The sequence below is a fragment of the Notolabrus celidotus genome, chromosome 18, assembly GCF_009762535.1.
Source record: "Notolabrus celidotus isolate fNotCel1 chromosome 18, fNotCel1.pri, whole genome shotgun sequence".
NCBI classification, from domain to species: Eukaryota; Metazoa; Chordata; class Actinopteri; order Labriformes; family Labridae; genus Notolabrus; species Notolabrus celidotus.
Window position 1 is genome coordinate 17,505,470 of NC_048289.1, and position 14,376 is coordinate 17,519,845.

Below are 14,376 nucleotides of genomic sequence, written 5' to 3' on the forward strand. Positions count from 1 at the left end.
TTTATTTAATCTAATTTTTAACTCCATTACTAACCATTAAAATCCAGATTTGATCTGTTGGTGTTCTTTAATTATCACAGATCATGGTTCAATAAGGGTAACTCACACGTTTTTCCATTAAAATTAATGTTAAAATGAATGTTTTTTTCATGTACATTGGAAAGCCCTAAATATAAATACAATAGTTTTACATGACATACATTTTTGTTTATTTTATTTTACATTTTGATTTTTTTTTTTATGAAGTGATCTTGATAAATGAACATGACACCTCCTCTGTCACATGCTGCCCAGATTGTTATGCTGCATTTAGCTGGATTGGAAGGTATATATTGGCTAAAATAGACTTAAAAAGGGTCTATTTGACCGGCAACATAACAGGAGGGTTAATGTGGAATATTTAAAAAGAAAAAGAAAAAAAAGAGACTTCATCAGCATGCAGTCAATCATGTCTGACACCTTGCCCCCAACAGCTCTTTCACACATCAAAAATAGCTACATCGGAGAAGTCAGTCTTTTTCCTGATGGTCTGGTCTCCATTTGTAGCTCACAAAGAGGCATCAATAACCATGTCAGTCTGTTTTATAACCAGCTTATAACTCATCATAGGAGCTTTAAATAAACAAAATAATCCACTGATAAAGAAAAATTGATGCTCATGTAGAAAAATAAGACACAAAGGTAGACAAATGTGACTGTCCTAAGGTTTTTCAATATGACACAGACACAATCATATAGAATATTTTACTGCTCTACAAGCTTTGAGGTTGTGGTAAAGGTCTTTTCTTACCTCCTCTTCAATTAATACTCTCTCTGAGAACAGTTGTCAGTCCAGTGATTGAGTTCAAGTAGCTACTCAGTCGGATCTTTGTTCGCACATGTAAGCGCTAAGCAGGTAATCATATTTACCAACCAGTTTTTCTTCATTCCTTATAAACGCTATCACACACATGTGTAAAAGAGCAGCCTTTACATGTACAAAAGCCCAACACTTATTTTCACTCATCAGTTACTCCCTCTCAACGGGCGTATGTGACAATGTACAAATATACATTTTTTTTCTGACTTACTTTCACAGTTATTTCATCTGTAATATGATAAAACTGCATGATTTGACAGCGTTTGTCAAATGTTGTTAATGTATAACTACTTGAAAGGTTAGAGTGACAAAATGAGCTTGAGTCAATTTGAGGCTCACATGTGGGAATTTTCCTCCCCAGCTGTAACTGTAGGCTTGATGGAGGTGAAAAAGCACTCAATCCAGCCACAAAAATAGCATTAGAGAGAAGATGTGTTGTGAAGTGATAATTGAATCAAGGCAATGTACCATGAAACGTCCATTACATGCCTTTGTAATAATATTCTGGGAAAAGGGAGATAGAAAAGACATTTTCCAGAAATACCTCCTGAGAAAGCAGAGTGTGAATCTTCACTTCACAGAAGGCGACTGGGAGGAAGATGTCTGAAAGGTTGCACATACTCATGTGTGCATGTATGTATAATTAAGGGGTGTGAAGCAAACGTGTCAGATTAGCGGAGCCTGGAAGGTGTTAATTTATACATGTTCATCTGGTGACTTATCTAGACTTTCCAATTTCCCTGCGTTAAAAATAAATGTTTCATCACCTGGGTTTTTAAGTCTAATTTATTCGAGTCTAGTCCAATCAAAACATAAAAAACCTGTAATGAACAAAAACAGAAAAAATAAAATTCTCCTGGTTATGCTGAATATGAAATTCTTAAGTGTTCCTTCATTTTGAATTAAACTTTGATTGGATTAGTATTTAATTGATGCTTAAGACTTTTGGATTAAATGTTAAGTCACCATTAAATGTTCATTTTTAAGGTTGCTAAATTCTCTGCAGCTGAGGTCTGCTAAATGTTTCCTGAGTAATGAACATGGAGAGATGTTCCAAGTCCAGACACACAGATAAAAGAAGAGTTTCTACATTCAAAGCGATTAAATACATGAATTCAACTAAACAATTGAAGGGGGGATACAGATACATATATATTTATATATATATATATATATATATATATATATATATATATATATATATATGTATAATACATATCCAGGCCTAAATAAAATCTGATTTAAATGTCCTTTATGCATTTACTTTTCCTTTTTTTTAATTATTATTTAATGAATGTATTAATTTATTAATTTATTTAATCTTTTTCTTTTTTTTTCTCTGTTTATTCTTGTCAACGTTGTAGATCTTTTTCTTTGTACATTTTATTTAAAGTGCGTTTCTACATTGGGTAGAAAATCCTATACTCAAGGATGAGTGAAAAATGAGCTGTTTACTTACATAAGCCCTATATATATATATATATATATATATATATATATATATATATATATATATATATATATATAAAACTCATCCAATGCTGACATGCTGCCACGTCTTTGTTTTGTCTTGTTTTCTTGTTCCTTGTTGGCTTTTTTTGTGTGAAAACTACTAGATAAAAAGTATAAAAGAATACATAAAAAAACAATAAGATAAAAGCACAATCCTTATTACATGAAAGAGTTTATGTCATAGTTTATTATCCAAGATAATCTGCATTTAATGGACGATATTTGGCAAGCAGCTCTACTTTTGTATTCTGGCTAATGCTCCATTTTATAACCACATATAATTAACTTGGCCTTTTGGTCTTCAAGTGTGTATGAGTACTTCTTTGTATAGTCCTCAAACACCATCAAGAACGCAATTTCTCTATCTTTCCTGTGAAACACTGCCACAAACGAAATTTAAGGTCTGTACTGAAGAGCAGAAATAACTGAAGCATTAGCAGGCAGAGCTATTTATCTAAACTACACTGTCAAACAACATTTGGGGAAAAGCGATTCAGTTTAACAATGTTCCAGATAATTTCCGGTACATTTAATCTACCGTTTAGCGAAGACCGGAGGTCAGGTTGGCCAAGTGCTACAGGACTAGAATAAAACCAATTTTTGTCTATCAAGACCAATTTAATCAGCACAACTTTCATTGGTCATTACTTTTCTTTGTACAGTCCTATTCTGTCTTCCTCCCTGCAGTGTGTAATTGACTTTGGTGTGCTGTCTTTGTGCACATGCTCTTAAGGGTCTTGTGTTTTTGACTTACCCGTGCATTTCACTCTTTGCGACACACCTCTTCGCTAAAACCACTTTACGAATAAATCTTACATGAGCATCTGTCCCAAAAGCATCCTACACAATTCAGACATGATGCCCTGCTAAAACACCGTCTAGCTGACTCACACTTAAGATTTCATCGGACTCCACACCATGGTAGTAAAGTGCTCTTTCTACACAGCCGGGGGCCATGCACTACTAATGTGGTGTTGGCTGGCATCACTCACTTGTTGCGGCGGTAGAGAGCCATACATGCCACTCCGAGCAGACAAATCCCTGAGGCGATGCTGAAGATGGACAGCACCTGCCTCTGGTAGGTGTCGCCGCTCTCTGCAGAAAGAGAGAATACAGTTCAGGCCAGTGAATTTGTATTATGACATGGACAATATGGGCTGTAGCTATGAGCATGAAAGAAATGTTTTGAGAATTAACAGACAGAACATACACTGAATGATGGACGGACTTACACACACTGCCACACACAGCGACATCCACCCACCATCTGCATTAGCATAAAGCGACCAGTGCCGCTGTCAGTAAATGTCAGCGTTTGAGCAGAGGATAGCGACATGGCAGTCACAGGCAGGGCTTAGTGACATGTGCTAACTGAAGTGTGATAATCATTTCGTTCAGACAAACCCAGCAGGCAACACCAATGGACTTTCTGCACAGCAGGGGCCACACTGACTCTGTGCGTGTACGTGAGTGTACTGTATGTGTGTCAGCGCTCAGACTGATGGTGACAGGGAATTAAAAGCAAATGAATGCTCCCGGAGCTTCATGTCAGACCCCTGCACATCAGCAGCAGAGGCTTAAGGTCAGAAGCAGCTGGGATGAGAAGCAGTTGATCCCAGCAGATATGTGTCCGACCCAGCAGCTGGATAGTTGAACGGCGTAACTCAGCAGAGAGCAAAGTGCGGTGGTGTAGGCTGAGAATGGACACAGGCTTATCACAAGCAGTTATGTGACAATCAGTTGTTTAGATACTGATACTCAAACTGGAAATGCCTCTGATACAGCCTCAATTTTCAGCAGTTAACCCAAACAATTGCCCAATCTTATGGCGTTTTTGTTAGCTTCTGCTTTATCTCAAAAACAGTAGCCTGCCCAGCAATAATACTTTCAAATCAAAAAAGTAAAGGAGCACATTTTTACTTAATCACACTTTGTCTATCATAAAAAAGTTTGATTAGGTTATGATCCAGGGGATCCTCAATGAAGATGAGACAGATGCATGAAGGCGGGGAGAGCTGGTTCATAAAGCACACCTGCTGCAGGTAGAGACCAAGCTACCACTGAGCCCCTCAAATAATAACTCAGTCTGTCACAGGAATTAATCGCTTTTATCTTTAAAGATTAGACACACAGCGGGAAAAACATAAATGGATTCTTAATGTCCAGTGGTCCGCTACTAAAGTTTTCGTCTCGTCATCGTCTCATCAACTAAATCAAAACATACGTTCATCAGAGTTTTTATTATCAGTGAAGCACTTAAGCTCGTCTTAAGGCTGATCTATACTTCTGCGTCTCCCCTACGCAGCAGGGGCTGACGCGGACATGAGCCCCACATACTTCTGCGTCGGTGTGTCCGTGTCGCGCAGCAATTCTCCGCCGAAACGCCTGAGGGCAGTGCGGTCTCTCTGATAGCCGGCCGCCTGCTTCCAGTCCCGCTACGATCTCTGTTCACTTTTCCACAGAGTTTCAGAGCGTGTTATGTTAATCTACAGCTGATACATGTTGCTGTTTATCATACAGACATGATTACATGAAGAATAGAGAGGAGGAGATGAAATACACGGCCGATGTGCGGCCGATGTCCAGGATCCCGGAAGTGTTGTAAATGCGGGAAAGACAAAGTCGCCGAGCCGACCAATCACAGAGCTTGCGGTCCGCGTCGGCTCTACGAGGAGTTACATTTTGGAGGAGGTGCACGTCAGCTACGTGCGTAGGCCTCGGCGTAGGTACGGGAGCTACGCGGACTCCCGGCGTAGGGTACGCCGTTGATTCAATGCAGAAGTATAAATCAGCCTTTAGTCTTGTTTTCGTCAAGAAAAAATGGTCGTTGAAGAACAATTATTCTCATAATTTCGTTAACGAAATTAACACTAGTCTGAATTGATATCTAAAAGAAATTTAAACATGTTTTGTTGTCAAACTTAGGAAATTCTATATATTTAACTTATCTGCTGACATCTGGTGAAGAGAGTCTGAGTGAATTTTCTGTCCCACAACCTTGAACAAAACCTCCTGGGACATTACTCAATCACTCAAATATAATAAATCCCCTCCTGTCTGATCTCACCGTCTTGACGACTGCAGGGTAAAGTGCAGAAAACATCTCCGCAGCCTGTTTCTGACCTTTGAGGGCTTGTTTGTGGCTTTTGATGCTGTCAACAGAGAACTGTCCTGGGAGGTCTTCTTGTCCGTCGAGGTTTGTCAACCTCCTCTAACTCTTGTTTTTTAAGGCCATGGTGACTGTTGGAGAGGTTCCTGTGGTAAAAGCTTACACTGAAGTCTGTTTGCATCATTTTCCTCCCCCTGCATTACATCAGTGCTGCATCGACACATTTCAGGGATACTGTTGTATAGCTGAGTTCAAACAGGAGTAAAAACCTTTTAAATATTAGAGCGCTTCAGGCTAAAGATAAAGATAACATTTGAAATACTCCTGGAGTTAGAATATGTGGATATATACAGTATATATTTAAACATCAGAGGTCCAAACTGCCCACTCAGCTCCTGTGAGGAGGAGGCAGCAGAGAGTCAAAATAAAAGCTGCAGGGGAGGCCAGCTGTGTCACACTGCTGCATTTTTGATACTGGTAAACAGACAAATTACCATGTGGAAAATGACCTTTTTTTGGATTAATAATGGGCGTGAATTATTACACTTAGGTCAAGTGTTTTTGCTTGCATTTATTTACTCCAGAGTAGCAATGTGGTGTGACTAACTACTTTAAATATGCATCAAAGTCTGACTGATGTTGGTTGTATGATACAAATATTAAAACTGACTGATTCAAATGTGAGACTAACAGAAGTTTAAAAAATCTTCATGTTTTTTTTGTTCACTTTATAAAACTAAAATCCGTTAGATATACTAAGAACAAAGTCAAGAGAAAGATATTGTTGGTGTAGTTAATTATCCAGCAGAAATAATGAACTATAAGTAACAATGACAGTAGCTTTAAGTACAAAACATGACTCAATTTCAAAGGATACCTCTCTAGAAATAAAACAATTGGTCTATCAATGCTCAACTTAATCACAACTCTTTTGCCTGGAACAGCTGCTATCAAGTGTATTAAGATGTCTTTGGAGTTATCTGTTTACACATATGGTGAAAATAGCGCTTCAAAGATTGGTGGATTTGTAGATAAATAATTGAAAAGGTTCATAGAAAATGTATTCCTGTCTATTTTGTTGGTATTAAAGGTGACATAATACTGAACCTTCCTCCGTTTTTCATTCCCTGCACACGTGTGCTAACAAGGAGCTTAGGAGGGAGGCATGCTAGTTGTAGGCTGTCTTAATAAACACAGAGGTTGGTTTTACTCCCCACGTCTGCAGATTTGAAGATCTAGTGGATGAATTTTATTTTTCATGGAAAAGTGCTAGCGCTAGTTAGCATAGTCACATAGCTACATGTTCGTCACTATGGACCAAGACACACGTCGACATACTGACAAATAAAACAACAAGAAACACTAAATCTGTGACCAATAGTTCAGAAAGGTCCTGCTGCAGGCGCCTCTCCATCAGGATCAGATTCTGGATCAAATTCAGAGGGTTGAAGTAACGCGGGTCTGTGAGCAGCCGTGTATATTCAGCCAACATGTAAACATTAGATCAACGTGCTGGAGAGCCAAGGCCGCATCCACTTCCTGAGGGGGCGTGGTCAGGGAGCTCATTCTCATTTAAAGGCACAGACACAGAAAACAGCCTGTTCTGAGCAGGGCTGAAAAAGAGGGTTTACAGGCATGCCAAAATCTGATTTCAAGTGTTTTTTTTAGCATAAACTTTAAAGACATGTTTTGGGGACCTATAAGACTAATATATTTTGATGAAAAGGAGCATAATATGTCACCCTTAAAGCCGTTTTCAAGCAAAGTTACAAAACATTTGGTGGATCCAGCTTCCTAAATGTGAAGCTCTTGTCCTTCTTTGTTGTTTTTTTGCGATTGCATAACAGAGATCTTTGGTGTTTGGACTGCTAGTTGGACAAAGAAAGCAATTTGAAGATGATGACAAATTGATGAAAACTATGAAAGAGTTGTCAGTTGCACCTTGAAGCTCATCTGAGGGATGGTGATAGTTGCATGCACACAGCCACAAGCACAGAAGAAAAAGGTTTTCTTTCTTTTCTTTTACTGCAAGAATAAATTGCATTAATATTTGACAGTTTGTGACAAACATGACACAAACCAGAAATATATATGCAGACAAGAGAAAACAAAAGAAAAAAAAAAAAAAAAGAAGCTCATCTGAGAAACTTCTGTTTTTGTTGGTTATGGTGCCTTCTTTTAACAAACAATTCTTCTCACTTGATTTTGTGTTGTTTGTTTTGTGTTTTAACCCTCCTGTTATGTTACAAGTCAAATTTAATTTAATTTTAGGCAATATGTGCCTTCCAAAGTAGCTAAATGCAGCATAAAAACCTGGGCAGCATGTGACAGCAACATCACTTCATCAAAAAAAAAAAAAAAAAAATTTAGAATACAATAAGCAAAAATCTTTGTCATGTAAAACTATTGTATTTATATTTAGGGCTTTCTAATGTACATTAAAAAAGTTTTAACATGCATTTTAATGAAAAACGAGTGAGTTATCCTCATTGAACCATGATCTGTGAGAATTAAAGAACACTGTTGCACTAAATATAGATTTAAATGGTTAGTAATGGAGGTAATAATGAGATTGAAAAAACATTTATTGGGATTTTTTGGGGGTTCTGTCACTTTTGGATAATTGAGTATGCTTCATGTCAAATTGACCCAGGAACATTACTGCCTTTACTGAGAAACAAAAATAACAGGACGATTAGTAAAAAAGAAATCCCATCTTGCCTTCTTTTAACAGTCAAACATATAACTCACCATAAAAAAAGTAAACAAAGGTGTTTCTGCAGCTTGGGTAAATCAATTGGTCTGACACCTACCCTCCCTGCAGCAGTTTGGGGCTATGAAAATAACTACATAGAAGTAGTGATCTTGTTGCTGATGGCCTTGTTTGCCTCTGTAGGCCATTTATAGGCATCAGAGCTTAAGTCTTTCCCATAACCAGCTAAAAACTCCTCACAGAAGCTTAAAGGTAGACATTTGGAACTACTTTAGCCCAGAGTTTTATCTGTTGGGCTCTTTTGTGCACATGAGACCAAATCGTATATCTGTAATATGTCAGAATCTCTTAGTTCCCAGATTCCTTGACCTTCCCTGTGATTTATTGAAAAAATTGCTAAATATCTTCAAACTGCACTTTAAAAAATAAACACCAGGAGTATGCCTCTACTCCTTCTTTAAAATCAGTATGTCACTTGTATGTCTGTGCCCCCAGAAGTCCTCTAGCTTGCACCACCATTGAAATGACCTTTCAGTCGCGCCTTTTCAAATATATGGAAAAACATCTTCCCCTGCTGCCACACCATTACTCTTCATGCAGACCACCACCTGAGACGAGCTCTTCTGCCTTTTTTATGGAAAGATGAAACAGGCTTTTGCAAAAATCTGAACATAAAAAAAACAGCTGTCTACAAAGCTCCTCTGAATGTCTGCAAGGAAAACACCAACATGGAGTCTGAATATAAAACCATTACAGGCCTTTCAAGCCCCGAGCCTACGAGGCGTTGTTGAAATTAGATGCAGGAGCATGTTGGGAGACAGCACCATGTCGTAATTGGTACAAGGACGACACAATCTCATATGGCCAGCTATGCTATAGCAATCACAGTGACTTGATAAGACCGCTGTAATAAAGAGCATGCTATAAGTAACTGTGACAAAATGGGGTGTTCAGCTTGAAAACATCAGGGGAAACTAGTGAGGCACACAAAGCTGCAGCCACTGGGTTAAAGAATGAAAGAAAATCAAAAGACAAGATCATATTTGGAGGACTCATTCCACTTCAAACAGAGCTTTACTGCAGTCTGACAGACTGTCTCAAGCTCAGACTGTCAAACATTAGACTTATATAACAACTATCAGAAGATTCATTGCAGGAGAGGAAGTCTTAATGGAACACAATGAGAATGCACTTATATCAGAAGCCCCAAAAAACGGTGTCTGTCATCTGTCCAGCTATCAATCAATCCCTCCTGTTCTCATTTTCTCTAATGCATCCGCCCACCTGCAGCAGCATTCTCAACTAATTTAGTCCCCGGATTAAAACCACTGAAGTGAGGAATGCTGTGTGCAGTAGGGCAGGTGCTTCCTCTTTCAAAGCGCACCCTCTTCTCTCCTTCCCTCCCTTCCTTGGATTTCCCTGCAGCAAGTATGTGACATGACAGCAGTGTATGAGCTATGATGTTAATGGAAAACTTCACAGCGTGCAATGTTAGTTTTTTTTATGTATGCACAAAAGGGAGCCTGAGAAGATGGCAAAGAGAAGATGAGAAACATCACGAGGGTGGTAGATAAAGGCGCGGCATGTGGGATGTTGTGTGTGTTGGGTGTGCGCGTGTGTTGGGTGTAATACTGTATATTCCCTCTGGAAAAAGGAACAGTGTGTCTTTATCAAAGAAAGAGTGTATTTTCTAAAATATTTTTAACCACCTGGAAGCTGAAAAGGCACCTAAACAAATCTAGAAGTAGAAACCCAAAGAGGATCACATCTTAAATTGAATAATTTAGTTTTCCATTCAACATATTCACATGGTAGTCATCTTCCTCTTACACCAAGCTCAAATGCTGTATTAATATAAAACAGCTGTACCCTAGATGGAAACTCTTAGAATTAAGCGACTCTACAACTGGTTATCATTTCACCACATCTTGACCAATGGCCGACTGAGATTAGAATAACTGCTGAAAATCAAGAGGGACATCTGGCCATACTCCAGGGAACAGCTAATGCTAGCATCTGGGCCACCTCGTTCCAACTCTTAAGAGTCGAATCATTTTTAATAATTTCATCTTTACACAACGACATAATATGAGACTTTTGGTCAAGGTTTTAAATCTCTTTTCATATAGAAATATCTAAAGGATTTCTCTGGAGATATGTGGTGTAATTTGTCAGTTAAGAGGTCCTTTTTGAAAAAAAAAAGCAATGATGATTGATAAAAACATACTATTTAATAAAAAAAAACTACAGATCAAATACATATTTTTTAGCTTATCCACTATAAATGTACACATCATACCCATACCACTGTTGCAGTGAGTTAAAGTTGAAGTTTGACAAGTTGTCTCTCCAGATTTCACTGTTAATTGTCTTTTCAGTTGCTAATGAATCAAGGGGACTAGAAGATCATAGCTGTCCCTAAGCATTATGTAAGAAGAAAATGGCGACTGTTTACATATGATCAGTAGCAGTGGTGGTTCTGGGGAGGGGCCAACAAGAGGGCCTTGCCCCTGTAAAACTGAATTTTGACCCCCTGTAGCCCCCCCTACCACACCAAACAAATATTATACAATAAAAAAAGCTTCTGTATCGCGCCAATGTTACAGGCGGAATACATGCATGTGGCACTTGGTTCCAGTCCCTTAGAGAGCTAAGCGACTCATGTTTAATGTAAACAGCCAAACAGCTGCTGTCAGTCTGCATTTTGATCTAGTACACAGTAGTATATATGTCTAGTATATAGGGATGCACTGATGATTTGCCAGTTTGTTCTCAGCCAGTCCTCGCCCTTCTCAGTCTCTTTTGTCAGGGTTGAATGTGTCCCTCTGACAACACCCTAGGCCCCAGCCTGGCCCCCCCAGTAAAATTGGTCTAGAACCGCCACTGATCTGTTTCTGACACTTACCACGTGGCAGTTGTTAAACATTGAAAGTAACAATGTTAGTGTCATCACCATAGACTTTAAAATATGGACATAGTATCCGTGATGTCACCCATCTGTTCCTGAACGCTGTTTTGAAGTCAATTGATGGCGGCAGCCATATTTGAAATGCGGAACTCAACCAGGCATAGTGTGACGTACAGAGGTGGAGTTTGAGCCTCCTAGCCAACAGCTATGTGTTCCCATCTGAGAGTCAAGTCAGTCATGTCCTTATTTGGGCAAAAACTCTTTTGAACCATTGCATTATAAAAAAGTTCACCCCCCGTATAGTGTGTGCCGATCGAGAAATTAGCTACGAAGAGCCAAGCCGTTTTTTGAACCAGGCTGTAAACATGTTTATTAATGCTGCAAAGATCGTCTTTTTTGAATTGGTGTCTATGTGGTTTCCGGTGTTTCTGCAGCCAGCCTCAAGCGGATTCTCGATGAACTGCAGTTTATAACACTTCCGCATGGGCTTCATAGTTTGAGACTGGAGGTTGCCGCTTGGTCATCACTAATGGTCTCATTTCCTTTTCTAGGTTATGAAAACACATCAGTTTAAACTTCAGTATTTTTCTTTACTGGTTCAAAAACTCCTTCAAAGAGCTTTAGTTAAAGGATTATATTTTAAAGAGGACATTCCTAGGTTTAGGAATGGCTGCTGTAGGTATACGTCCAGTGTTTGTAATGGTACACTATTTTGAAAATCCAGATCCAGAGCAGCTCCAGGAATTAAGACTCAACTCACCAAACGTTCATTCAAAAAATAAACTGCAGCTGTCTGTGTTTATAGCTCTTCCCTTGTTACATCACTCGCCTGTAACAGCACTGTCTCACACAGACAGAATACATCTAATTCACCACTGTTTCCATGGTGACTGGACCTGCATTAATTTTTCCAAGGTGAGCGGTCTTGTTGTGCTTGTGATTTTTTCTTTTTTTTTTTTTTTTTTTCTGGAATGTAGCTTTTCACCGAGGTGTGGCATATGACACAAACATTGAGCACTGAACAGAGTAAATGAAAACTTGTCTTACCCATGAACTCGATCCCAAGTTCATCCGCTGTTTCGGTCAGAGGAAGGCGGCAGGAAAAGAAAGGGGGTGAGGGGGAAACAGACAGACAGAAAGACAGAGAGAAAAGAAGAGAGGGAGAGAGAGATAAAACGGTTACAACATGATGCGCCTCTCTCTTTCTCAGAATTCACCTCAGGGAGACACACACATGCCGCAAGTAGACCGTAAAGTTGGTTTGACAGCTTCCTCTGACATCCCCCCCCCCCCTCCCCTCTTGTGCACCAGGTAATGAGCCAGTAGGCCCTGGATGCTCGCTACGCTTTTTCCACTCTGAATGCATACAGCTTGCTTCGCCTTGGAATGAAGAAAGCGAACAACAAAGATAAGGCGAGCTGAGAGGATTAGTGGAAGGATCATAAAAAATAAAAGTTGAAAATGACATATCATATAGCTTTATGTCACTGACGTTGCTCTGCACAGGGCCTTTTATAATGATTCCAGCCTGAGGCGCTGCAGTAATTGTTCTCCGAGCATGGCTTTTCAATATTCACAAGCTGGTCCCTTTAAGATGCAAGGCGTGCTCACCCATAGACATACAGTACTCTTGTCTGTATGAATTTGTCTGTTGCACACACTTTGACACACCCTCTCTTTTCTCTCTGTCTCTCTCTCTCACACACAATCTCCCGTCTTTCTTCATGCAGCTAAGTCCCCCCCTTCAATCCCAGTGCTGGGGAAACAGATAAAAAGGGACCACTCTTGTTCCTTCCATCCAGACATTGGCCCTTTTTCATGTCACTGTAATGTAATCTCATTTAAATTAAAATGAAACCCTCACTAGTAATTGCTTTTCTGACAGAGGTGGTCTGAGTTTTAAATAGAATGCTGCTTGCCAAGCTCCTGACAGATTATGTGGTGGGCACTCTCAAAAAATCATTGCCAACAGAAAAAAAAAGGAAAAAATAAGGAAGAAAAAAAAACATCTGTTCTCCCATGGATTTTGATAGTGCCATGGGAAAATGTGTCAGTGCTGTGGCCTCATGAGTTTGAGGAAAATAACAACCCCCCAGAGGACGGGAGTGAGGTTCAGACATGTGAAAGACAAACAACACTTTTGGTCAAATTAATTTAATAATTCACGTGCAGGGTAATCTGCTTTTGTAAAGCAGTGCAAGTGGAGAAACCTTAAACCAAACATTGAGAGCCAATCCAACCAAAAAATTACGGGAAATTTTCCAAAAGCATCAATACCTAGAAAACTTAAAATAAGATTGAAAATACAAAACAGTGTTTTTGACGCTCTCCCTGCCTGGCAGATTATTAATGAACAAGGTGATTTATTTTTTTTGCTAATTAAGATAGAAGAAAGCAGGTCTAAATTTTTCCCAAACTAATTTATCTAATATTAAGACAATAAAAAGACATCTTCATACTCATCCTTTTATAATTTATCGCCTGCGGCCTTGAGGATTAAAATACAAATGTTTGCATTTAATACACGTTGATTTCCATTGTTAGTCTCAAAACTAACAAAATAATAATATAATGAAGCATCTGGAAATTCAGCTTGAAATATTCCAAACTAGCATTGCGAGTGTTACGAAGCATTCAAAAAAGGGGAAATAAACATGAATTACTTTGTATATACTGGAGTATGTTTAATTGTCTTAGTCTGAATCAGCAGAGGAAACCCAGTCTTAGCTAGTTATTGATTGGCAAGGTGCAAATTTCTTACAGTATCATAGTTAGCAGTTTGCATACACTAAGTGGCGAACTCGAGTACTTAAATATGCAGTCAATGCAGATGTACAGAAAAAGAGCGGTTCCTCAAATGTCCACTTGAGGTTGGCCCAGGATTTCCCCATTGACACCCATGTCAAAGGGCCCATTGGAACAAGCAGTGCTGTTGTCCTTGTAGCTCAATTCTGTATTTAGTCATAAGCTACAGTAGGTAAATCATTTTTTTATTCAATTTGATAACAATAAGGCAAGGAGTTGTGCATAAATTCATATATTTGGGGATCTGGTTGATTTGACTAATGGGTGGGAGGGTTGCATTTGTCTGCCAGGAGGCTTAAGGCCCGCCTCAGCTCCACCTCTGTATCTGTATTTAAAGTGATCGGAAGTTAGGTTGATTTGACATTTTAAAATGGAGACTGAGGTTTTTAAATCATCTCTTAAGACTCACCTTTTCTCCCTGGCTTTTAATCAAGGTTGAGTGGACATCTGGCATAATCTTAATTACATTT

The 14,376-nt window shown here is 39.0% G+C and overlaps 1 protein-coding gene across 1 annotated transcript in view; it reads right to left on the reverse strand.

Annotated features, from left to right (window-relative positions):
- Positions 1 to 14,376, reverse strand: part of nrg3b (neuregulin 3b) — a 554,663-nt gene that overhangs the window by 28,242 nt on the left and 512,045 nt on the right. Inside the window, exons 10-11 of the mRNA XM_034708523.1 lie at positions 12,149 to 12,175; positions 3,364 to 3,466 (exon numbers count right to left, since the gene is read on the reverse strand). Coding sequence (XP_034564414.1) covers positions 3,364 to 3,466; positions 12,149 to 12,175 — 130 coding nt within the window. The remainder of the gene's footprint in view (positions 1 to 3,363; positions 3,467 to 12,148; positions 12,176 to 14,376) is intronic.